Genomic DNA, 24,186 nt, shown 5'->3' with positions numbered 1-24,186 from the left:
CCAGCTCCTTCATCATCAATGGATCCAAATCCTTGAAGTTCTTATCCAACATTTTAGAATACCTGAGTGCATCTTTTGCTGTTGGTCATACTTCCACTTCTAACTGTCCCATCCCTCAGTGACTCCAATATAATTTGCGTTATTTCCCTTATTACAACTCCTATTGTCTAAAATAATCATCATTGCTACTCGATCACTTGTCTTGAATGTAAAATGCCCTTTGATTTACATTTTTGTGAAATTATTTGTAACTGGTCCTGATAAAGTTTTACTAATGTTGAAGAGGGCACGCAAAATCGTTGAGGACCCCTGGCACGACGCACACAGCATCTTTCAGCTGCTCCTGGCGGGAAAAAGTATCACAGCCAGAATCACTAGGTTGAGAAACAGCTTCTCATGGGCTGTGAGAATGCTGAACGACTGAATGAACTGCTCATACTAACCCTCCAAGACTCCACTCTTTATTAAACAATAATAATTTATTTTTATATGTATGCAGGTATATGTACTGCATATGTATTGCTTGTATGTGTGTTTGCATGCTTTTGCACCGAATGCTGTTTCGTCAGGTTGTACTTGTACAATTGGACAATAATAAACAGGAACCTGTACGATACCTCCAGAAATATTGACTGTCCCAGTTATTTGTGTTTCTTTTCAAGATGCAGGAAATCTATGATATATGAGTTTTTCCAGTTAATCTTTAATATTTAATGTGCAATTTTGGTAGTAAAATGATTTTAGATATGAGTTTTTCCATTTTTCATTTGCAGTGAAAAATTAGTCTCAACTTGAAGCTCATCCTTACTATTACATAACAGAGCATCGACACTAGGGAAAATGTGGAAGATAAATGCACTACTCGAAAATAGATCTCATGCATGAAAATATGCTTTAATATAGGTTCATAAACTATGTCCTCTTTAATTAAAGGGATTAAACAGCTTTAGCATTGTTTTGAAATGATGGCGATGTGAATACTGTAAAGTTTTTGAGTGGAAAGTTATCAAGCAACAGCCTTAAGAGGCTGATAGAATAGCTTTTAGCACCAAAAACCAAAATCTTGTTACAAATTCGTTCTGTAGAACACTTCCTGGAGGGAATGTGAATTAAATAAAGGCAGAAGTTCATTAACCCATGCCAAGAGCATATTGTCTTGATCTAGTTGGGCAAATTCCTATTTCTAGGAAGAATAATGTTCTATTTGGAGAGTTGCCAAATGTTTATAAATGAGGCCGTCTTAACCAGTATGGGGCATTGATGTAACCTTTGCTTCTTTACACCAAGCCTTCTTTGTGGCAGGAGATTAACATAAATGGAAAAAGCCCACAGAGACAGCTAATTCCACAATCCTGAAGTCACGATTAAACTGACAATCGCAATATTGTAGCCTTAATTCCCCAATCCATATTCCCGTGACTGTGCTTCTCCTTGAGATTTTGAAATTAGCCCACAGAGTGAGCATCCAAATGGAATCTACCTATAGCTAACATGGGCTGGAACAAAGCAATCATGCTCTTTGAAGCAAGAAGAGGAACCAGTTCTTTGAAACATGTAATAAATGCAATGCTGCAGAAGGGGCCAAATCCAACATAATTATTTAGTTCTAATTCTCTAGAAAGCTTTATTTTAATCTGTTTATTTACAACAGTCAAGCACAGGTTTCCTCATATATTGTCATTTTTGCAAATCGATTTTTAAAATAATTTCTTTAAGTTTATTTTGTCCAAATTGAAGTTTTTAAAAATTCCATTGCTGAGGGAAAAAGAAATCCCGCTGCCCTTTCAATTCCTTCATTTATTTTTACCTATTTTAGTTAAATTGCTTAAGGTTCTTCAAACTGATGAAGCTCATACCTTATCTCACTGTTGCTCAGTTCTCTTTGGTGATTGCTATACTTTATTGCAGGCCAGTAGATCCCACTCAGGGTGCTGATTAAGACCGAGAACTGAGTGAGCCCAATAGAAGTTCAGAGCCCAACTAAACTTCATTACTTGGAGCCCATAGATTTACAATATCACCAGCAGCCAATTCAACTGTGGAAGTACAGACCCAATATGGTCTGCACCTCATCACATCACACCTGAAGAGGTTTACATGCACAAGAACTTGTAAGGTGTGTGAAATTTGATGGTTAAGCCCAGCAATATTTCTATGCAAACATGGGTGAAGTTAAGCCCTACTCTATCAAGAGGCATGGAAGAAGAATGTTGTTTAATTCAGCATGGCATATCTGCATTCAAGTTGGTTTGATGAATCAATAATGGGTTCTCATGACCATAGAGATGAAGAAAATCCCAAGGTGGAGCCTCCAAGGTAACTCTAATAAATATGTGGCATATTAGTTTGTATTTACTGCTGTCACAGGTGCTTCCTCCTGAATCTTCAGGAGATCGCGATCGGCTTTTAGAGTAATTCAGGTTAAGAATGGGTTTGAGGAAGGAGGTAGCAATGGCAAGGCATGATGGCCAGGAATAGGATAAGAAAAAATGACAAGGAGTTCCTATGTTCCATTATGAAATTCCAATGGGAAGCTCTTGAAGGAAATAGAAAAAAGAAATCTATTTCCACAACCACACAAATTGGGCACATGAGAACAATTTATACCTAGCCTGCCATAAATTTTAATTTAATTTAAAAAAAAATTAAATTTAGACATACAGCACGGTAACAGACCATTTTTGCCCACGAGTCCATGCCGCCCAATTTACACCCAATTAACCTACAGCCTTGGTACATTTCGAATGGTGGGAGGAAACTGGATCCCTCAAGGAAAACCCACAGAGACATGGGGAGGATGTACAAACCCCTAACAGATATTGTGGGAATTGAACCCATTCCCGATCGGTGGTGCTGTAAAGGCATTGCACTAACCGCTATGCCAAACGTACCGCATGCTGTCATGTCCCAGCGCACCACAATACATCAGGCACAAATTACACACTATAATATCTGATCCCATCTGCAACATGCATTCACTTCATACAAGAAATTTCCCTGGTTCACTCACATTTTCTTGCCTTCCAGACAAATTTCTTTCTCTTGTATTCTCGTCTGATGGAAGGTTAATCATTAACCACTTTTCTCTCCATAGATGGTGCTTGACCTGCTTAAGATTTTCCAACATTTCTAATTGTTCTTTTTTTTCCTTTTTATCCTACACGTCTTACCTGCCACCACCTTACCATTAATGAATCATTACACTGGTCTAATAATTTAATATGCTGATAACTGTCCCCATTAAGATATTTTGACACAAGTTCAAGTTTATTTATCATCTGATTATACCGGTGTAACCCAATGAAACAGCATTTTCCATGGTGCATAACAGTGAAAAACAAGTGAACAAACATTGTTTACGTTAAATGATAAATGATACATATGCACAGTACATATATTAAAATACATATTCTTAATGGTGGAGTCACACACAGTTGTTTTAGCAGTCATTCAACATTATTGCTGCCGTCTCACTATAACAACCTATCACAGGGACTTTCTTTATTCTGTGCATCCCTTCCCCTCTGTCTCAAATCTACAGCCATTATTCTCTTTCCCAGACACACAAATGGCTAGAGATACACATCAGTGACTGCTCCTCTTTCCACAGATGCTATTCCAGAATTTTCTACTTTTATTTCAGATTTCCAGCATCTGCGGTTTTTTAGATTTTCAAATCTATTATTGGGAAGGACAGATATGAATTCCTGACTGAAAGAAACCATGTGTATTTCAAATGGCACAAGAAAGGAAAAGAACTAAAGAGCTTATCTGGTGTAAGTGGTATGCTGACATCATTCCAAACCACTGTGAGCAATTTCCTGAGTAAAAAGGGATAGGCGTTTATACTCGAGAATAATTAAATACACAATATTTAAATGTAATTTTTTCTTCAGAACTCTGGTAGCAAGCCTTGGGTTTCACTCTGAACTCACACTGTGATTGAGGAAGTCTTCTGTTTGGAAGGCAAGAGCTATGGATTTGATGCAGTGATGATAAAGGAAGAATAACACATTTCCAAGATAATGCGCAACTCACAGGGGATTTAAAGATTGCAACGTTCCCTGCATCTCTTTAGGTTTTCAAGGTTATGCATTTGGGAAGTGCCACTGAAGGCAACGGGATGATTTGATGTCACTCATCTTGTAGAGTATTCAATGCAGCCACAGAGCACTGGAATCAGAAGGAATTAACATTTGTGGTCTGTGTACTGTCAGCCGATGTCTTTGAAGCAGCACCCATACAGACATCTGGTAAACACTGCATCATTTTCCTGCTACAAGTTGTTTACTACATAATACTTAGTTTTTGACTTCATCTTACTCTGTGTTTGACCGGCAAAATTAACTCTCTAGACATTGCTGATTCCAAGGTTGTTACTGATAAGGACTCTGCAAAAGCAATGCTGTTAAATTGAAAGGGGAATTAGTTAGATTCTCTTACTGGAGGTGGTCATTGCAGACACAAACATCATTTGCTATGTATTAGTCCAGACTGAAATTTGTTAGGACTATTATGCATGTGTATAAGCACGACCTGCTTCATGCTGAGGAATTCAGTTGGAATTGAACAATCTGGAATTATTAGCAATCACCCAGACTTCTGAAGTTAAGATAGAGGAAAAGCTTATGACTGATGAAGCAGGTGAGGATGGATAAACCTGGGTATTTCCTGCAGAGGCATCCCAAGACCCATCTTCCTTTCTGATCGCTTTGACTCCAGTCAATGGAGAGTACATTTTTCTATTCTGACTGTCCTCAAATTTATTCGAGCTCCTTGGGACTCAATCAAGTCAACATTTCAAACAATTACTGATAATAGAAGCAACAAGAAAGAAGATTTATAAATATATTACAGATACAAAATTACATATTGGGTCATTACTACTTACTGTGGTCCAGGATGAGGTTTCTAAGCCAGCTTTTAAACAAACCGTAATTACCACAAACTGTGAAGAGTAAGAAATAAATGGTAAGTGACACTACATAAAAAAAACCTATATCAATACATTTTGTAACTTCTAATATTTGCATTTTTAAAGAATGCTGTGAAAATTTTTTTTGGAAAATTTTATTTATTAATCATAATAAATCATACCAGTAGAAACAAATACATGATATTTTACCCCTCTCAATCCCCCACTCCTCCAACCCATCCACCCCTCCTAACCCCCCCCCTCTAAACTATCTCAAAAGTAAGAAAGAAAGAAGAGGAGATCAAATAACATAACACCCTTCAATTATTTGCCATGGTTTGGGCAACACCATCAGTGTGTGGGAGAAAAAAAATTAATGATTCAACTACATATTTTCCATACACGGGCTCCAAGTTTTAGCCAAAAAGGAATAATTTAAAAAAGTGAAATTATGCCTTTAGCTGAAATGGATTATTTGCTTTGTAGGCATATTGCAAAATTTAAGTGGTCTGATCGGATCAAATATTTAGGTATTATAATATATAGTAATTATAACCATTTATATGAATTAAATTATTTTATCGTTAAAAATTAAATATGATCTGAATCGGTGGAAGGATTTACCTATAACATTGATAGGACATGTTAACTGTATGAAAATGAATATCTTTCCCTGAATTCAATATCTTTTTCATTCTATTCCTTGTAGGGTTCCTCAAAATTAAAAAAAAAAGATTTGAATGCTTTGGTGAGGAAGCTTTTATGGAAAGACAAAATGGCGAGGGTGTCATTACAAAAGTTAACTTGGAAGTATGCATTATGAGATTTACAACTTCCTAATTTTCAGAATTATTATCAATCAGCGCAGCTGAAATTCATTAGTAGGATGTTTGAAGTGGGTAAACCTTTGATATGAATGATCTCAGATTGGTGAGAAGAAGATGGATCAATTTATTTATTGATAGAATTCTCAGTTATTAAGTAATTATAATTTGTCTGTTGTACAACATTTAATGGAATTATTGAATAAAAAAAATTAAACTATAGGTGCTCAAGGTAAAATTTTGGCTAAAATAAACAATTCTTGAAATATAACCCCCACGTAGCTGCTGGGTGAGTACCCACTGGCATATTTTAGTTATTTGTGAGTTTTAGGATGGGACAAGCTGATGAAAGTACTACAGGTAAGAAAATACCCTCCTTGGGATGGGTGAAGATTTCCAAGGCCCACAGCCCTCTGTATTCCCCTTGGGCTCTTTGGAAGCCCAAGTTCTTCCCTGCAACTCTATGGAACCCAGTGCTGACCACAAACTTTAATTTTCTCTTTCCACATCCAGACCTGCCTGTGGCTCTCATCAGCCAGCACTCAGAATTTCTTGGACTAGAGCATTCCCATCCCAATATTTGCCTTTGAAATGAACAGATCACTTATTTCTTACAGTCATGGTACAAGTATCAACAACTCAGTGTAACTAGGAATGTTGACAGACAAGGCTCCATTGGTCTCGATCTGATGTTACGGCAGGTAGTTTTCAAACACTCCTTATAAAACTCAAAAATCTGAATTTACTTCTTCAAAACAAGTGTCCAATTCAAAACAAGCATGATCCTTTGAAAACTGAACACTTCAACCAACAGTGACCTATAAGTAATGGTTAAAATCTCCTGAGCACAGTGCCGACATTTCCCTTCCAGATGTGAAGCAGTATTTCTCCTCCTGGACTAACTCAATTCTAACCAGTTCCCTGTTTTATTTTTGTGTTCAGTAGCAGAAAACATAAGGGAGAGATGAATTTTCAACTAATATGTCAAATCCTGCATGTCTGATTGAGGAAGCTGAGAACTATACTAGAAATATTAATTTCCACGGTCAATCTTATAGCCATGTTGCTTTTATCATTATTTTTCAAACAAAAGCCAACACAGCAAACACTTAAACAGATATTTTAATCTAATGAACATAAAAACTTATAAACCGCCTATAATAGAACTTGCATTCAAAATAAAGACCACTGTTCGTGTTTTGATTAACTGTGTTTTTCCAGGTATTTAAATGGCCCATTTGTCTTTTTTTGTCCCTGTCCATGGATTTTTATTTTGCTCTGCATGTTCAGTATTGCTGGTGGTGTTATCCTGTTGGGCTTTAAGATACTTATCTGTACACTAATCATAATTGACTGAATCTATTCCAACAGGCAGCACTTTGTGTAACCTTAGAGCACAGAGCCCCCTCAACAGCCAACATCATTTACCTTTGAGGGACGGATTCTCATTACGTCAGGCACTAAATGACCTCAGTGACTCCTTCTGTTATTCATTTTTTGGCAGTGCTTTTAGCACATCATTCAAAACTTTCAGCTGTTTCATGGGGTAAAATGGACCAAGTGCAAAATGGATATTGAGACTTGGGATGACATTTTATGGAGATGGGAGGATAACAATTTGTGGTCTCTCAAATTTCAGAGCATTCGAACAAAATTTCTGACCTCTCATTAATGTCTTCCCATTGTGATTTCAAGGACACAATTGTGCCAATATTTCCAGTTGTTGCTTGGGTCCTATTGTGAACAATGTTTGTTTTGTCTCTTAACTGTTGAATGCTCTCAGTTGCATTTATTCATTATTGTTTAAGGCCTCCAAAATGAATAATAAAAATAATGAATTCAGTTCCAAGACCCCTCTTACGATTCCATCAATGTGAATCGGAACCTTTCTTTAGGTCCTGTGATAGAACAATATAAGTGGACCTGTCCGCAGCATTATCAGAGTTTATCTGCAACTCGGGAAAAGGGGTGCTTTGAAAGCCTTCTACGCTATCCAGAACACCTCCAATCTTAGTGCAAACTCGCTGATCCAATTGACCACATTATCATTCAGATCATTGATTTAGATGACAAACAACAATGGTTCCAGCACCAATCCCTGAGGCACACCACTAGTCACAGGCCTCCAGCCTGAGAAGCAATAATCATCCACTATCACTCTCTGGCTTCTCTCGTACAACTAATATCATATCGAGTTTACTACCTCACTATAAGTACTGAGCATCTGAGAAACCTCCCATGTGGAACCTTGACAAAGGTCTTATTAAAATCAATTTAGACAACATCCACAGCCTTTCCTTCATCAGCTTTTCTGCTAACCTCCTCAAAAATCCTACAAGATTGGTTAAACGTGACGTACCATACACAAAGCCATGATGACTAACCCTAATCAGTCCCTGGCTATCCAAATACTTGTACTTCCAAATTCTTAAGACACCTTCCAATAATTTACCTACAACTGACATCAGACTCACCAGCCTATAATTTACTGAGTTACTTCTGGAGCCTTTTTTAAACAACAGAACAACTCTTCAATCCTCTGATACCTCACCTGTGGCTAAAGAAATTTTAAACATTTATGCCTATGCCTCTGCAATCTCTACACACGCCTCCCTCAAGGTCTGAAGGAACAACTTGTCAGGCCCTGGGGATTTATCCACCCTTATTTGCTTTAAGACAGCAAGCACCTCCTCCTCTTCAATATGTATTGGCTTTACGATCTCACTGCTTGTTTTCCGAACTTTATTAAAGTACCAGTTTCCAGAGTAAATACTGATACAAAAAAAAACTATTTAAGAGTTCTCCCATCTCTGCTGGGGGGAACAGCCTACCCGGGACAAGTTGTGGGGGTCAGGTCTCTGGCACAGGGGCTGTCCCTGAGGTTCAGAAGGGAAGGAGAGATAAGAACAGGATACTTGTAGTTGGGGACTCATTAGTCAGAGGGACAGATAGAAGGTTTGTGGGACGAGATCGAGGATCCAGGTTGGTCTGTTGCCTCCCTGGTGCCAGGGTCAGGGATATCTCTGATCGAGTTCATAGCATTCTGCAAGGGGAAGGAGAACAGCCAGAAGTCATGGTCCATGTGGGGACCAATGACTTAGTTAGAAGTGGGGATGAGGTCCTGAAACAGGATTATGTGGAATTAGGTAGGAAGTTAAAAAACAGGACCTCCAAGGTAGTAATCTCTGGATTGCTGCTGGTGCCACGCGCCAGTGAGGGTAGAAATAGGAAGATGTGGAGGATGAATGAGTGGCTAAAGAGATGGTGCAGGGGGGAAGGGATAAGATTTCTGGATCATTGGGATCTCTTCTTGGGAAGGTCGGACCTGTACAAAAGGGATGGACTCCACTTGAACTGGAGGGGGACCAATGTGCTGGCAAGCAGATTTGCTAGAGGTGTGGGGGAAGGTTTAAACTAGTTTGGCAGGGGGGTGGGGAACAGAGTGTGAGTGCAGTGTCAAGGGAGCATGGCCACCTAGATAGGAATAATAACGATAACAAAGGTAGGATGGAGATTAGGGTAAAAGGTAGAAAAGAGAATATAGGTGAGGGTCATTCTCTGAAATGCATATATTTTAATGCAAGAAGCATAGTGAACAAGGTAGATGAGCTTAGAGCATGGACAGATACTTGGGGTCATGATATTGTGGCAATTAGTGAGACCTGGCTACAGGAGGGGCAGGACTGGCAACTTAATATTCCAGGATACATTTGTTTTAGATGTGATAGATCAGGGGGTAAAAAAGGGGGAGGAGTTGCTCTGCTTGTTAAGGAGGGCATTACTGCCGTGAGGTGGCAGGATGGTCTGGAAGGATCGTCCAGTAAGGCTGTTTGGGTGGAATTGAGGGGTGAAGGAGGCATGAGGGTGCTAATAGGAGTGTATTACAGACCACCAAATGGGCCAAGAAATTAGAGGAACAAATTAGTAGGGAGATAACGTATATGTGTGAGAATCATAAGGTAGTGATTATGGGAGATTTTAACTTCCCTCACATTGATTGGGATACCCAATAGAGGGCTGGATGGGCTAGAGTTCGTTAAATTTGTTCAAGATTGTTTTCTAAATCAATTAGTAGAAGAACCAACTTGGGACGGTGTAATACTAAATTTCATGTTAGGGAATGAGCTAGGTCAGGTATCGGACATTAATGTTGGAGAACAAATTGGGTCTAGTGATCATAACTCTGTTAGTTTTCGGGTAGTTTTAGGGAAGAGCAAGGAGGGGCCTAAAGTTGAGGTTCTGGATTGGAGAAGAGCAAATTTCGAAGGAATAAGAAGGGATTTGGGGAGTATTGAGTGGGACAGGATATTTTCAGGTAAGAATGTAAATGAAAAATGGAGGATATTCAAAAAATAAATTTTGCGGGTACAGAGTAGAAATGTCCCAGTGAGGATCAAAGGAAAGGCTGGAAGTCATAAGGAGGCTTGGTTTTCGAGGAATATTGGAAATTTGGTTAGGAGAAAAAGGGAGGTGTACAAGAGGTATAAAGAGCAGGGAGCTGAGAGTTTGAAGGAGGACTACAAGGAGCATAGATGGAATCTTAAGAAAGAGATTAGAAAGGCCAAAAAAAGGCACGAAGAGGCTTTGGCAGACAGAGTAAAAATAAATCCAAAGGGTTTCTATAGGTACATTAAAAGTAAAAGATTAGTGAGGGATAAAATTGGACCCCTTGTAGATAGTGAGGGCAGGCTGAGTGAGAAGTCAGAGGAAATGGGGGAAATTTTGAATGATTTCTTTGCCTCCGTATTCACTAGGGAAAAAATATTGAACCAGTTGAAGTAAAGAAAAATAGTGGGGAGGTCATGAAGCATATAAGGATAACCGAGGAGGTAGTGATGGCTGTGTTGAAAAAGATAAAGGTGGATAAATCTCCGGGACCGGACAAAATATTCCCAAGGACACTCAGGGAGGCTTGTGGACAGATAGTGGGGCCATTAACAGAGATATTTAGGATGTCACTGGTCATGGGGGTAGTGCCAAAGGATTGGAGGGTGGCGCATGTGGTTCCGCAGTTTAAGAAAGGGACCAAATGCAAACCTGGGAATTATAGGCCCATGAGTCTGACGTCTGTGATGGGTAAGTTGATGGAAAGTGTTCTGAGGGATGGTATTTACAAATATTTGGAGGTACAGGGATTGATAGGGAGTAATCAGTATGGTTTTGTCAGGGGTAGATCTTGCTTGACAAACCTGATTGAGTTTTTCGAGGGGGTTACAAAAAAGGTTGATGAAGGGAAAGCTGTGGATGTTGTCTATTTAGACTTTAGTAAAGCTTTTGACAAAGTTCCTCACAGGAGGTTAGGAAAAAAGGTGGAGGCATTAGGTATAAATAAGGAGGTAGTGCAATGGATTCAGCAGTGGTTGGATGGGAGGTGTCAGAGAGTAGTGATGGAAAATTGTTTGTCCAATTGGAGACCGGTGACTAGTGGAGTTCCTCAGGGATCGGTCCTGGGTCCACTATTGTTTGTTATATATATTAACGATCTGGAAGTAGGGGTGGAGAAATGGATAAGCAAGTTTGCGGATGATACAAAGATTGATGGAGTTGTGGACAGTGAGGAAGATTAAAAGGTGATTTAGGAAGGCTGGAGATGTGGGCTGAGAAATGGCTGATGGAATTTAATACAGATAAGTGTGAGGTGATACATTTTGGAAAGGCAAATCTAAATAGGTCATATGCATTAAATGGTAGGCTATTGAGATGTGCAGAGCAACAAAGGGATTTAGGAGTGATGGTAAATAGTACCCTCAAAGCTGATACTCAGGTAGATGGTGTGGTGAAGAAGGCATTTGGAATGTTGGCCTTCATAAATCGGAGTATTGAATTCAAGAGTAGGGAGGTTATGATGAAATTGTACAAGGCATTGGTGAGGCCAAATTTGGAGTAATGTGTACAGTTTTGGTTACCAAATTATAGGAAAGACATAAACAAAATAGAGAGAGTACAGAGAAGGTTCACAAGAATGTTGACAGGCTTTCAAGGTTTGAGTTACAGGGAAAGGTTGTGCAGACTTGGGCTTTTTTCTCTGGAGCGTAGAAGATTGAGAGGGGACGATAGAGGTGTTTAAGATTTTAAAAGGGACAGACAGAGTAAATGTGGATAGGCTTTTTCAATTAAGAGTGGGGGAGATTCAAACTAGAGGGTATGGTTTAAGATTGAAGGGGGAAAATTATAAAGGGAACATGAGGGGAAATTTCTTTACGCAAAGGGTGGTAGGGATGTGGAATGAGCTTCCGGCAGACGTGGTCGAGGCGGGGTCATTGGTTACATTTAAGGAAAGACTGGATAGATACATGGATAGGAGAGGACTGGAGGGGTATGGACCGGGTGCTGGTCATTGGGACTAGGAGGGTGGGGATTTGTTACGGCATGGACTAGTAGGGCCGAACTGGCCTGTTCTGTGCTGTAAGTGGTTATATGGTTCTGGCTCCATACATAGCTGACCACTCAGATCTTCAAAGGGTCCAATTTTGTACTTTACTATCCTTTTGCTCTTAATATACCTGTAGAAACCCTTAGAATTTCCTCCTCATTGTCTGCCAAAGCAACCTTGTGTCTTCTTTTAGCCTCCTGATTTCTTCCTTGAGGTTTTTCTTGCATTTTTTTCCTCTAGTACCTCATTTGTTCCTTGTTCCCTATTATTGCTATACTCTCTCTTCTTAATCAGATGCCCGATATCCGTCAAAAACCAAGGTTATCTATGCCTGTTAGCTTTGCCTTTAATCTGCACAGGAACACACAATCTCTGTACTCTCAAAATTTCATCTTTGAATGCTTTCCACTCACCGAACACATCCTTGCCAATAAACAATTTGTCCCAATCCATGCTTTCTAGATCATTTCTCATTTCCTCAAAACTGGCCTTTCTCCAGTTTAGAATCTCAACTCGAGGACCAGACCTATCCTTATCTATAATTGAAACTAATTACATGCTGATCACTGGACACAAAATGTTACCCTTCACATACTCTGTCTCCTGCCCTGTCTCGTTCTTTATTAGGAGATCTAGTATTGCACTCTCTCTAGTGGGTACCTCTATATATCGATTTAGAAAATTTTCACGAACACGTTTAACAAACTCCATGCTATCCGGCCCTTTTACAGTATGGAAGTCTCAGTTAATATGTGGAAAGTTAAAATCTCCTGCTATTACAACTTTATATTTTCTACATCTGTCTGCTATCTCTCTACAGAGTTGTTCCTCTAATTCTCGTTGGCCATTGGGCAGTCTATAAACACAACCCTTTTAGTGTGGCCATACTTTTCCTGTTCCTCAGTTCCACCCAGATAGCCTCAGTCGACGAGCCATCTGATCTGTCCTGCCTGAGCACTGCTGTGATATTTCCCCACAAGCCATGCCACTCCTCCCCTTTCATCCCTCCCACTCTATTGTAACTGAATGGAAGCCAGAACACTGAGTTGCCAGTCCACCCCCTCCTGCAACCAAGTTTCACGAAGAATCAGAATCAGAATTTATTGTCATGAACAAGTCATGAAATTAAGTGCTTTGCGGTGGCAGCGTCACAGTGCAAATATTCATATTATGAACCATCTTACAATAATAATAAATATTAAAAAAAAGTAGTGCATGAAAAGTAAGGCAGTGTCTTTGATCATTCAGGAATCTGATGGCAGCGGGGAAGAAGCTGTCCCTGTGCCGCTGAATGCACATCTTTAGGCTCTTGTACCTCCTTCTCGATGGTAGCAGAGTGAAGAGGGTATGGCCTGGGTGGTGAGCGTCTTTGAGGATAGAGGCTGGTTTTTTATGTAGATGTCCTCGATGGAGAGAACACTGGTGCCTGTAATGTCACAGGGCGATTTAACAACCTTCTGGAGTTTTCTCTTGTCCACACTATCATAATTCGACCTGCCATCTACATTCTAAACTCGCGTACCTTTCCTACAATACTGCTGGCATTGAAATAGATGCACCTGAAAACAATTTCACCACATACAACCCTTTGATTTCTGAATTTACATGCAGTCTTCACATCATTTTTTCCCTCCTCCACTCCACTATGTTCTGGCACTCTGGTTCCCATCCCCCTGAAAATCTAGTCTATTTATCTTAACCTTCCCCCCTCCCCCCAACAAACCCTGGAGCAGCACTAGCTAACCTTCTTGCAAGAATATTAATCCCCATTCAGTTGAGATAGTAACCGTCCCGCCAGGACAGGTCCCATCTTCCCTGGAAGAGAGCCCAATGATCCAGAAACCTGAAGCCCTCCCTCCTGAACCATGTATTTAGCCACATGTTAAGCTGCATTATCCTCCTATTTCTAGCCTCACTAGCACGGGTAGCAATCCTGAGATCACAACCCTGGAGGTTCTGTTCTTCAGTCTAGCACCAAACTCCTTGAACTCTTTTTGCAGAATTTCCTCACCCTTCCTACATGGTCCAGGCAATCTGCCTGCTTACCCTCCCTCCTGAGAATGCCGTGAACTCTATCTGTGATATCTTGGACCTTGGCACTAGGAAGGCAACATACCATCTGGAGTACTTGATCTCTTCCACAGAACCTCGTACCTGACTTCTCAACCTTATCACTAGAGATCACCTTTTCTTCTCCCTTTCCTTAGACACTAGGCCATACTCTGTGTCAGACCTGACCGCCATGGCTTGCCTCTGGACGACTATCATCCCCATCAGTATCCAAAATGCAATACATGTTATTGAGGGAAACAGCTACAGCAATGACTGGACTGACAGCCTGTTCCGTTTCCCTCTCCTGACTGTCACCCAGCTCCCTTCCTCCTGCCTCCTAGGTGTGATAGTATCACTGTAACTCCTGTCTTTCATCTCCTCAGCCTCCCGAATGAATCAAAGTTCATCCAATTCCAGCTTCAATTTCTTAACTCGGTTTGTAAGGTGCTGCAGCTGGATGCACTTCACACAGATGAAGTCATCAGGGATACTGTTGGCTTCCCTGAATACCCATATTCTACAGGAGGAGTATGTCCCTGCCCTGGTTATCTATCAAATAGAACAAAAAAGTGAGAAAAACCTGTCCTTACCTTGCCTCCATTCCTCTCCTCAGCCTCACAAACCAAAGCCTCAAATTCCTACTCACTCCCACAATGGCTGCTCCGCTGTGTCCCTGCTATATTTTTAGTTGTTCCTGCTCTTATGTAGTGTTCTCTCTGTGACTTGATCGGTCTGCTGCTAATGTGCCAAAACCCATGAAAGACTCATTGTTTTAAACACCACCCCAATCTCAGTGTAGGATTCTCACTCTGCGACTTGATTTGTCCACTGCTAATGTTGATCTTCTACCAAAACTCTATTTTCTAGGGCTTTCCCCACATTCATCAATCTCTGTTTTGAATGTAGTTAACAAATGAGCCTTGAAATCCTGAAAGTGCAGATTATTTTGATGGTTCACTACTCCGAGTACACTTCAGTACTAAATACCCCATCCATATTTTAAGTGACCACTAGTTCCAAACCTTTTAGCTTGGTCCGAATGTCCACCCTGTTGAGCTATGTTCAGAATCTTATTTGTTTCAGTTTGGCAATTCTCATTTGTCTAAACTCCAGAAAATAGTCGAGCCTATTCAATCTCTCTTCATGTGATAGGCATGCCATCCCTGGAAGCAGTTGAGTGATTTGTGCAATTTTAGAGAAGGAGTCTAAAACTGTAAACAATACTCCAGTTGTGGTCTCACCAAGGTCCTATGTAATTGAATTTTTTTTTACTCTTGTACTCATCACCTCTTGGAATCAAGGGCAACACTCCATTTGCCTTCCTAAATGTCTACTGCACTTGCATGTTTGCTCTCAGTGATTTGAGCCTGAATGAATTGTTTATTTTCATATGTATAAGGAAATTGTTTTGATGCTACTGAAGTCTTACCCACTGTAGCTTCCCAGTTAACACAAGCTACACAAATAATGCATTTAATTAACAAGAAAAAAGACAAAAAATGATAAATAACTCAACAAATAAATAATATTCACAGTTAGTCAGTGGTGCTGTAGTGTTATGGTTAGGGTAATGTGTGGTGGTTCAAGAGCCTGATAGTTGTTGGATCATGCTCTCCATGACCTCCAATTAGAGTGCACCCTCCTTAGCCCTCTTCTTTTTTACCCATTTCTTCTATCTCCCACCGTATTCACCAATCATCAGCCAGGTCATGCTCTTTCTGCTTAGTCACTCTTTTATTTGGACTTATGCCTTCTTTCTAGCCATCCCGATCAAAGATTAGAGCTCAAAAATGCTGATTGTCTTTTTCTTTCCATGGATACTGCCTGATATTTTGAGTTCCTCCATATGTGTGTAGCTGTTGGAAAAAAAATGTGCGTAAACCTACTCTAGGTTTCGGTATCTTCTGACTAAAAGGGAGAAGCAAGAAGAGATTATGGCCAGAGTGATTTTGATGGTGTTGGGGATGGGGGGAGGCGCGTCATGGTGGAAACTGGTCTCTTTTGTTATGAGCCCAGAGGATACCAAAACCCAGCAGCAATAGATATTCACCAATACAAGTGGCTACTTAAACAAAAGATGCTTTTAATTATCTTTAAACATGAAAATAGAATCAAACTTTAACTTATCACTATTGACTTTCTTAACCTAACTTAACCCCTTTCTAATTCTAAGCGCACATGTATGTAAAGTGTGTGTAAGTTCAGAAATGTTCTTTGGTTCACAGTCCAATCTCACTTCTCATTCCTCCAATTTCACTGGTTCCAGGCAATTCTTATACTGTGCACAGAATTTAACATTTATGAAGTTCACCAGGCTTTGGTGCTTGAAAGGTAAATGGAAAGTTCTTGTCAGTTTTCAGAGAGAGATTTGTTGTTCACTGGACACCCACAACTGACTCCTTGTAACCAGCCACTTCAGTGTCTTGCTGATGAAACTTGTCCCCATCAGGGTTCTCCAGACGATAGCCTCTTTCTTTCAGGTCACCACAGAGTGCCTTTTTGTTTCTCTTATTCCAAGTGAAACATTAGACAGCCAGTCCTCTCCTCTTGCATGAACCACAAAGGCTTTGACCAGGCTGAATCAAGCACTTAGAACCTGTCTTCTACATGGGGTTTTCCACAAGCTTGCCAGCTTGTCCTGTTCCAGTCCTGGCTGCTGTTTTTGGCTGATCTCTGTGTGTGTCTCTCTGAGAGAAAGCCTGTTTGACTCTCTGCTTGCAAATCCACATGACCCTCTTAGAATAGCCCCAGACAATCTGTGGCTCCAACAAGATCTTTCATCTGTTGCTTTTTGTAAACTACAATCCATTAGTGAAGCCTCTTGGGGACTCTCCAAAGCTCTTGCAAAAGCTGTGGAACCGATATGTCTAACATTAGCAGAGGTCCAGTATTTCAAATAAGACCTGTTTTAAAGTGTTTGCATATAACCTACTCTAACAAACCTTTCCCAATTTATCTCACAAAAATATATCTATATACTCTGTCACACTTTGATGACATTTGTGGCCTCTTGGTGACAGCACCTTGTGTAGATGATAGAGAACACTAACATTTCCCAATCTATGAAAAAATGTTTTAATTCCCACACCAAAGTGGATAATTTCACATTTTTTCCATATGGTACTCCATCTAGCATGTTGCTCCCCAGCCACAGGACCTTTGGAATAGGTGTGGTCCTCATCTTGAGGATGTAAGACTCTGTTTCCTGCTGCATCTGCAGGAACCTGAGGACTTCAAACTGCTCAGATCTGTTATTAAGGACATGGTTGCAAGGACCAAAAGTTAATGAGAATGGGCAGAATCAATAAGGATTCATGAAAACAAAGTCTTGTTTGACCATTCTGTTGGGAGTTTTCTCAGACTGTACAAGCTGTAGAATGGATGAGAAGAACCAGTAGATATTGTACATTTGGATTTCCTTTGATAAGGTACAACATAAAAGGTTATTACATAGAATGGGGTGGCAATATCATTGTGCACAACTCACTCAAGGCATTGTAAGACGAACTGAAGGGGGACAGAGCATTCCGTCTTTGAGAGGGGAAGGTCAGAAGGGATGGTATAAAGACCAGAGGACAGAGTGAAAGTCAGTGTTGGGGGAGAGGAGGATGGGGGAGATGTTGTGTTCAAGAATAGGTTCAGTGGGTTCAAAGAGAATCAAGGATGGATGTGTCATCAACAGGGGAATTGACACACTCATGTAGATTAACATACACAGCACACAGACAGGGTATACTGAGAAATGAGGGTTTAACTACTTCAGCACCCACCACCCAGAGTCATGGTATTCCCAGAAACGAGGGCATAACTTTTTCAGCACCCACAGGTAAGGTATACTGCGTAATTAACGAGTGTATACATATGAACCTGATCTCCAGTGTCACTGCTGGATCAGGATATGGGGCGGGCTTATTGCAGTCAGCCCTCCGGAACTGCTGTTCAGCAATGGTTACAACTAACAAACACATTAACTACATATTAGGTGTGAATAAATCATTGCTAAACATTCTCAACTCCTGATTGGGAATGTGAGGGCTAAACACACAGTACCATCAACTCTCTCTATCTCTCGAAGGCACAGCACACTAAGAAACAGTAAATTAATTACAACTAACAAGTATTTCAAATGAACCTAGCCTCCAGCATTGTCTACGGCTCAGGATCTGGGATGCGCCCCATTGTATTTGACCCTCTGAAGCTGCTCGTGACCTGTTCCCTGGAGTTCAGTGATGGTCTCCATGCAGCTGCAGCAAACAAAAAGAGAGAGGGAAGAGACTGTACAAGCTCAGCTTTTTCAACGCAAGACCTGTCAATATGACCTGTGAGGACCAATTACACATCAACCTCTCCTGTGGGCAGATCTAACACTTGACTGGCAAGTGAGGTGACTTCCGACTAGGCTTCAGCCAGAGAGATCACATGATTTCCCACAATCCACATTCTCACCAGATTCCAGAGAGGCCACATTATCCTCACAATCCACACTCCCACTGGGTTCCAGATGGAGAGGACACATGACCCTTGACAATCCACACTACAGGGGATCAAAAGGAGGGGGGGGGGGGGCGAAGAGTTGAGGAAGTCAGAGGGGGAGACGGTAGATAGGGGAGGTCAGAGGGGGAAGGTGGAGGGTAGGGATGGTCAGGGGGAAGGTGGTGAGTAGGGGAGGTTAGAGGGAGGAGATGGAGGTTGTGGGGATGCACTGGAGAGTAGGGGGAGATGAGAGGATCTGAGGGATGCAGGTGGGAAGGGGAGCTCAAAGGGGGAGATGGGGGTTGACTAGGGAGAGGTGCAGGGGGGATAGAGAAGGTAAGGAATGTTGGTAGGGGGTATGAGCCTGTGGGATCCAACAGCAAGGTCAGGACTGTGGTAAGTGTCTGTGACATCAGGAGCCCCGTTCTGCAGGTGGCCAGAGCCGAGGTGAAAGTCGCTGTTCGTATTTTATCCTCTCATCCTCTGTAGTGAAACCCACTGAGTGCCGTGCCATTCTGAAGTTGAAGATACCTTAAGAGGTTTAAGGATTCCTTAAAGATCCTTCAATGGTATTTGAGTATTTGAGAATTTATTGCCATGAAGATGTCATGTATTTCGTTATTTTGTGACAGCATCACTGTGCAAATATTGCTACTGTATAAATTACATTTCAAAATAAATAAATAGTTTAATAAAAATAGGAGAAATTGAGATAGTGTCTCTGGCTCACTGTCCATTCATAAATCTGATGGTAGAATGAAAGAAGCTGTCCTTGGGCTATTGCGTGCATGTCTTCAGGCTCCTGTACCTCCTTCCTGATGGTACCAGTGTGAAAAGGTCATGGCTTGGGTGGTGAGCATCCTTAAGAAAAGAGGTGACTTTCTTAAGACATTGCCTCTTGTATATTCACCTCTGTAGTCTTTTCCTGTCCTGTGCATTGGCACCTCCATACCATTCAGTGATGCAACCAGTCAGAATGCTCGCCACAGTACACCAGTAGAAATTTGCAAGGCTTTGGTGACATTCCAAATCTCCCAAACTTCTCACAAAGTATACCTGCTGGTAAGCCTTCTTCATCATGGAGGCCCCAGGACAGATTCTCTGAGATGTTGACACCCAGAACTTTGAGGTTCTTGACCCTCTCCACTGCTGACCCCTCCTGATTTCGTCCTGAAGTCCACAAGGAGCCCCTTGGCTTTGCTAACATCGAGTGCAAAGTTGTTGATGTGACACCACTCAAAAGCTGATTTATCTCCCTCCTGTACGCTTCCTCATTGCCGTCTCTGATTCTGCCGACAACTGTGGTGTCATTGGCATTTGAATTGTGCTTAGCCACACAGTCATGGGTGCAGTGTGAATAGAGCAATGGGCTAAGCACACATCCTTGAGGTGTGTCTGTTTTGATTGCCAGTGAGGCAGAGACACTGTTTCCAATTTGCATTGACTGTGGTCTTCTGGTGAGTAAGTCAATGATCCAGTTGCAGAAGCCAAAGTTGACCAGCACTGAGGGAATTATGGTGTTGAAGGCTGAGCTATAGTCGATGAGTTGCTGTTGTCCAGATGATCCAGAGCTGAGTGGAGAGCCAGTGATATTGCTGTGGAGTAATTGTGACAGTAGGCAGATTGCAGTGGGTTCAGATCTTTACTTTGGTACATGCTAATTCTGGCCATGATCAAACTCTCAAAGAATTTCATCGCAGTAGGAATTTGAGTGCTACTGGGCAATAGTTGTTGAGGCAGCTCACTCTACTCTTCTTGGGAACCGGGATGACTGATACCCTTTGAAGCAGGTGGGAACCTCTCACTGCAGCAATGAGAGATTGAAAATGTCCGTGAACACTCTGGCTAGTTGGTTGGCATAGATTTTCAGTACCCTCCCAGATATGCCATCAGGGCCTGATGCCCTGCGAGGTTTTACTCTCTTGAATAGTGCTCTGAGTCAGCCTCAGAGACATATATCACACAGTCATCAGCCTCTATAGAGATTCTCGAAGGCAGTGATGGGTTATCCTTTTCAAAGCAAGCATAAAAGGTGTTCAACGCATCCTGTAGTGATGCATTACATCCATTTATGGTGCTCGGCCACGCCTTTAGGTCTGCTTAATTCATTCTGATCTACTCTTTGCGTATGTTGCTACTGCTCTGTCAAGATAGGAAGCTGCAGCAGTTCAGTATATCACTCAAACTTCCCTCTCCCCCATGAACCATCTATATCTGTCTTTACCTAGTCAACATACTGAAGGACCCATCACACCCAGACACACTCTCTTCTCCCTCCTCCCATCAGGGAGAAGGCTCAAGAGTGTGAACCTGTGCACCAACAAGCTTAAAGACAGTTGCTTCCCTGTACCCATCAGCTCTTGAATGAACCCCACAACATGATGGACTTGCTTTGCATTGGATTTTTTTCCCCTATTGTAACTCCATACTTTGTAAATTGTAATCTTCTCCTTTCTACAGCTGAGGTAATGTGTTTAACTGGCTGTAGAAGAATTGTTCTCATTGTGCTAAATATAACGTGACAAATAAACCATCACCAAGACCACAATCTTGTGCCCAGTGTATTCCCTTTGCTGTGCATTCTTCCATACTCTAACTAACTCACAGATGCTATGTTCCTTTCAGGCTACCATGTTAATGGGTCAACTGGTGTTTGATGTTGGTTACAATTTGTGTTAATAACCAATTTTAACAGCATGTTTAATAGTAAATGATCCAGGTTTGAATCTCAGTATTGAAAATAATAAAATGCACATAAACAATGAAAAATATGGGTGCTGTTCATTTAAATATTCTTCTATGATTAATAAACTTGGAAAGTTAAAGATTATCTAACATTAATACAATCCTTAATACTGAGGATATTTGCACATCTTTCAATTTATGTATTTAATATTTAATCAGCTGTGGACCATCTTTTTTGTTGCAGATAATTTTCAGCGATATGATCCTCTAAAGATGATCCATTTGACACCATCCATTTATTTTTCAGGGTAATTGCCAAAGGTCTCTGGATTCAAATTGAATTCTAATAGGACATTTAGCTCATGGCATGCTTCATAGCCCTTAAATTTGTATCATGCAAATTCTGTTCTGGGAATTCTGGCTTACAGAATGCTTGCAATTCTTTCCAAATCTTGATGATCAGTATTGGTGAAAATAGTTTTGCTCTGACTACATTTAGTTTTGGATGGAGTTCTGTAAGTAACGGAAATTATATTATTGCATAGGATCCTGTGGTGAGAATATGAAGCTGCCTTGTAAATATCAGTGGTCACATTTCATAGTAGGGTCACTGTATCTGAAATATTTGGAAATGGTTGAGGGAAGATGTGGCAAGAAATGATGACAGAAACACGACAATAAAAAGCTTAACCTGAAGGATGGCTATAAATTCCGCACAAAAGGGAGAATGATAGAAATGAGATTATATTCTTTAAGTTAAACACTTCTCAGTTAAGGCTAGAACCAAAAAGAAAAGCAATGAAAGACAAGACCAAAAGAGATGAATACAGCAATAAAGCACATATTTACTTATAAAAAGGGGTGCTGAAAATGAAGTCTTGGTGAGTGAACCAAGATTCAATGGGTGGAGTGGTCTTCAGACTTCTTTAAAGTATAATGGACTTCCCTTCCTAATTATTGAGTCAGTGTCTCAAAAATAAAGTCCACACTGATCCTATGACAACTTAGTTTGAACTCAGCTTTTAATTAGAAGCCAAGCTTAATCATATGTCATCTCTTGTAATCGTTTTCAATAACCCAACCAAATTTCAATTCAAGAGAGTTTCAGATGGGCAACAAAAAGCAGACAGCAGTATTTACATTTATTCACCAAATTTGCAGAAGTATTTTGATCTACAGGAGGAGAAATGTTGTAATTAATCATTGAATGATATCACAAGATTTTTAAGATGATGAGTACTTATGGACTTACTGTGTAAACCATATTTCCCAGTAGCAAGCAGCCGGGCGTCTTTCCATTTCCAAATACAATGTCTGCAGGAAGTAAAAACACTAACATGAGTTCAATAGTTCAAATTATTAGATGCTGAAAGCTCCAAGAAAATAATCCCACATCTGCTTGTCATATCGCAGCAGTAGATTTTTCAAAGTTAATGTATGAGCTAATATTTAAAAGAACTAGGTTATTGTGAGTAACTGTTCCTCCAGGATTATTGTAAGAAAGATATAATAGCAGCAGATTTTTTTTTAAAACCATCACTGTGCTCTGGGGTACATCTTATGCACGGCACATAACTAATTTCTTTCTAAACTTTCAAAATAAGTGAGAAGAATGACCTTAGAAAATTTAGGCCAGGTGGCTTGACATCTACTGTGGGAGAAAAATTGTGAGTCGATTCCATAAGTAGCAAGCTGAGAACACTTTGTGAGCATAAAAATAATAATTCTAAGGCAAAGACTTTCATATACCCAGGCCAAAAACATTAACTGGGAGTTTTATGTTGCAATAAATGAAATGGATGACATTAACATGGTTGGTATGATTTATCTTAACTTTAAAATAAAAACATCTGATCAAGGCCTTTCTGACTAAACTGAATGCTCTTGGGATGGGAGGCAAATTATAAGTTAGACCCTGGATAATGAATTAGTTATACAAAAACATTAAAAAGAGAAGCAGTGAATGGTAACTGCTCCACATGGATGGCTGTGATAACAGAAATAGCAATGTTTCAATACTGGGAATTCTGATCGGAGTCATTGAAAGACTGCAGAGGATGTGGGAACTAAAGCATCCAAAGCATAGGTACAAGGTAACATAATAGTATACTAAATGATGACATTGTAAAATATGGTCTACCAAAGGATGAAGGGAAACTCCAAGTGGAATGGATCAGCAAATAGTTGCAAGTATCAACATTACAACAGGGACACTAGAATGATGGAAATTTGAAGAATGCCAGATACTTGCTGTCTCAGGACTTCTGTAATGTTGGACCCCTTTCTTATCAGATGTTTGAGCCTGATGTTGTGGTGTTGGCAGAATGTAATCCATAAGTGCTAATATACTGATGTACAGTCTGCACTTCAGTGACTTACTCTACTCCACTTATTCCCTATTTAATCACTTAAAAGCTTTCAGTTTGCAAAAATAACAAGTCATTCTGTATGGAATCAGACTGGGAAAAGTGCAGTCTCAGCAAGTATTCACATATTCAATCATGCCTGCTCTTAAAAATCTCAGAGAAATAACTCAAGACACTTTGAATAAAATAATCAAACAATTACTGTGACAGCAGAAAACTCCTACACATCACCAGATCGCTCGTATAGCAAGAAGATGAACAGTCCAGTGCAGGCAGATTGTGAGAGCTCCTGTTTTTCTTTGAACATTACCACAAGATCCAAACCCCTTGAGAAAGGTCAAGAGAACTTTGGTTCATCTGAAAGAGCACCTCTGGCAAGGCAGCACATCCCAGCATTGAATTGCAGCATTCAATTAGTTATTGCTCAAATACTGCTGCAGCACATGACAAAGATGCATTTCATCTTTTCATTCAGCTAATCTACAGTATACAAAAGGA

The 24,186-nt window shown here is 40.4% G+C and overlaps 1 protein-coding gene across 15 annotated transcripts in view; it reads right to left on the bottom strand.

Moving 5' to 3' along the window:
* The window catches only part of atp8a1 (ATPase phospholipid transporting 8A1), a 313,300-nt gene that overhangs the window by 23,800 nt on the left and 265,314 nt on the right, over positions 1–24,186 (bottom strand). For 13 of the 15 annotated variants that reach the window (XM_069924781.1, XM_069924775.1, XM_069924770.1 and 10 more), the window contains 2 exons: positions 22,575–22,636; positions 4,892–4,948 (listed from right to left, as the gene is read on the bottom strand). In XM_069924781.1, the coding sequence (XP_069780882.1) occupies positions 4,892–4,948; positions 22,575–22,636 (119 nt within the window). Of the gene's footprint in view, positions 1–4,038; positions 4,174–4,891; positions 4,949–18,279; positions 18,409–22,574; positions 22,637–24,186 lie in introns of those variants that run through there. The other 2 variants (XR_011353617.1, XR_011353618.1) reach the window with 2 other exon arrangements.

Source organism: Narcine bancroftii, chromosome 3, assembly GCF_036971445.1.
Source record: "Narcine bancroftii isolate sNarBan1 chromosome 3, sNarBan1.hap1, whole genome shotgun sequence".
Taxonomy (NCBI): domain Eukaryota; kingdom Metazoa; phylum Chordata; class Chondrichthyes; order Torpediniformes; family Narcinidae; genus Narcine; species Narcine bancroftii.
Note: the sequence above shows the minus strand (reverse complement) of the source record. Positions and strands in the feature narration are given on the sequence as shown.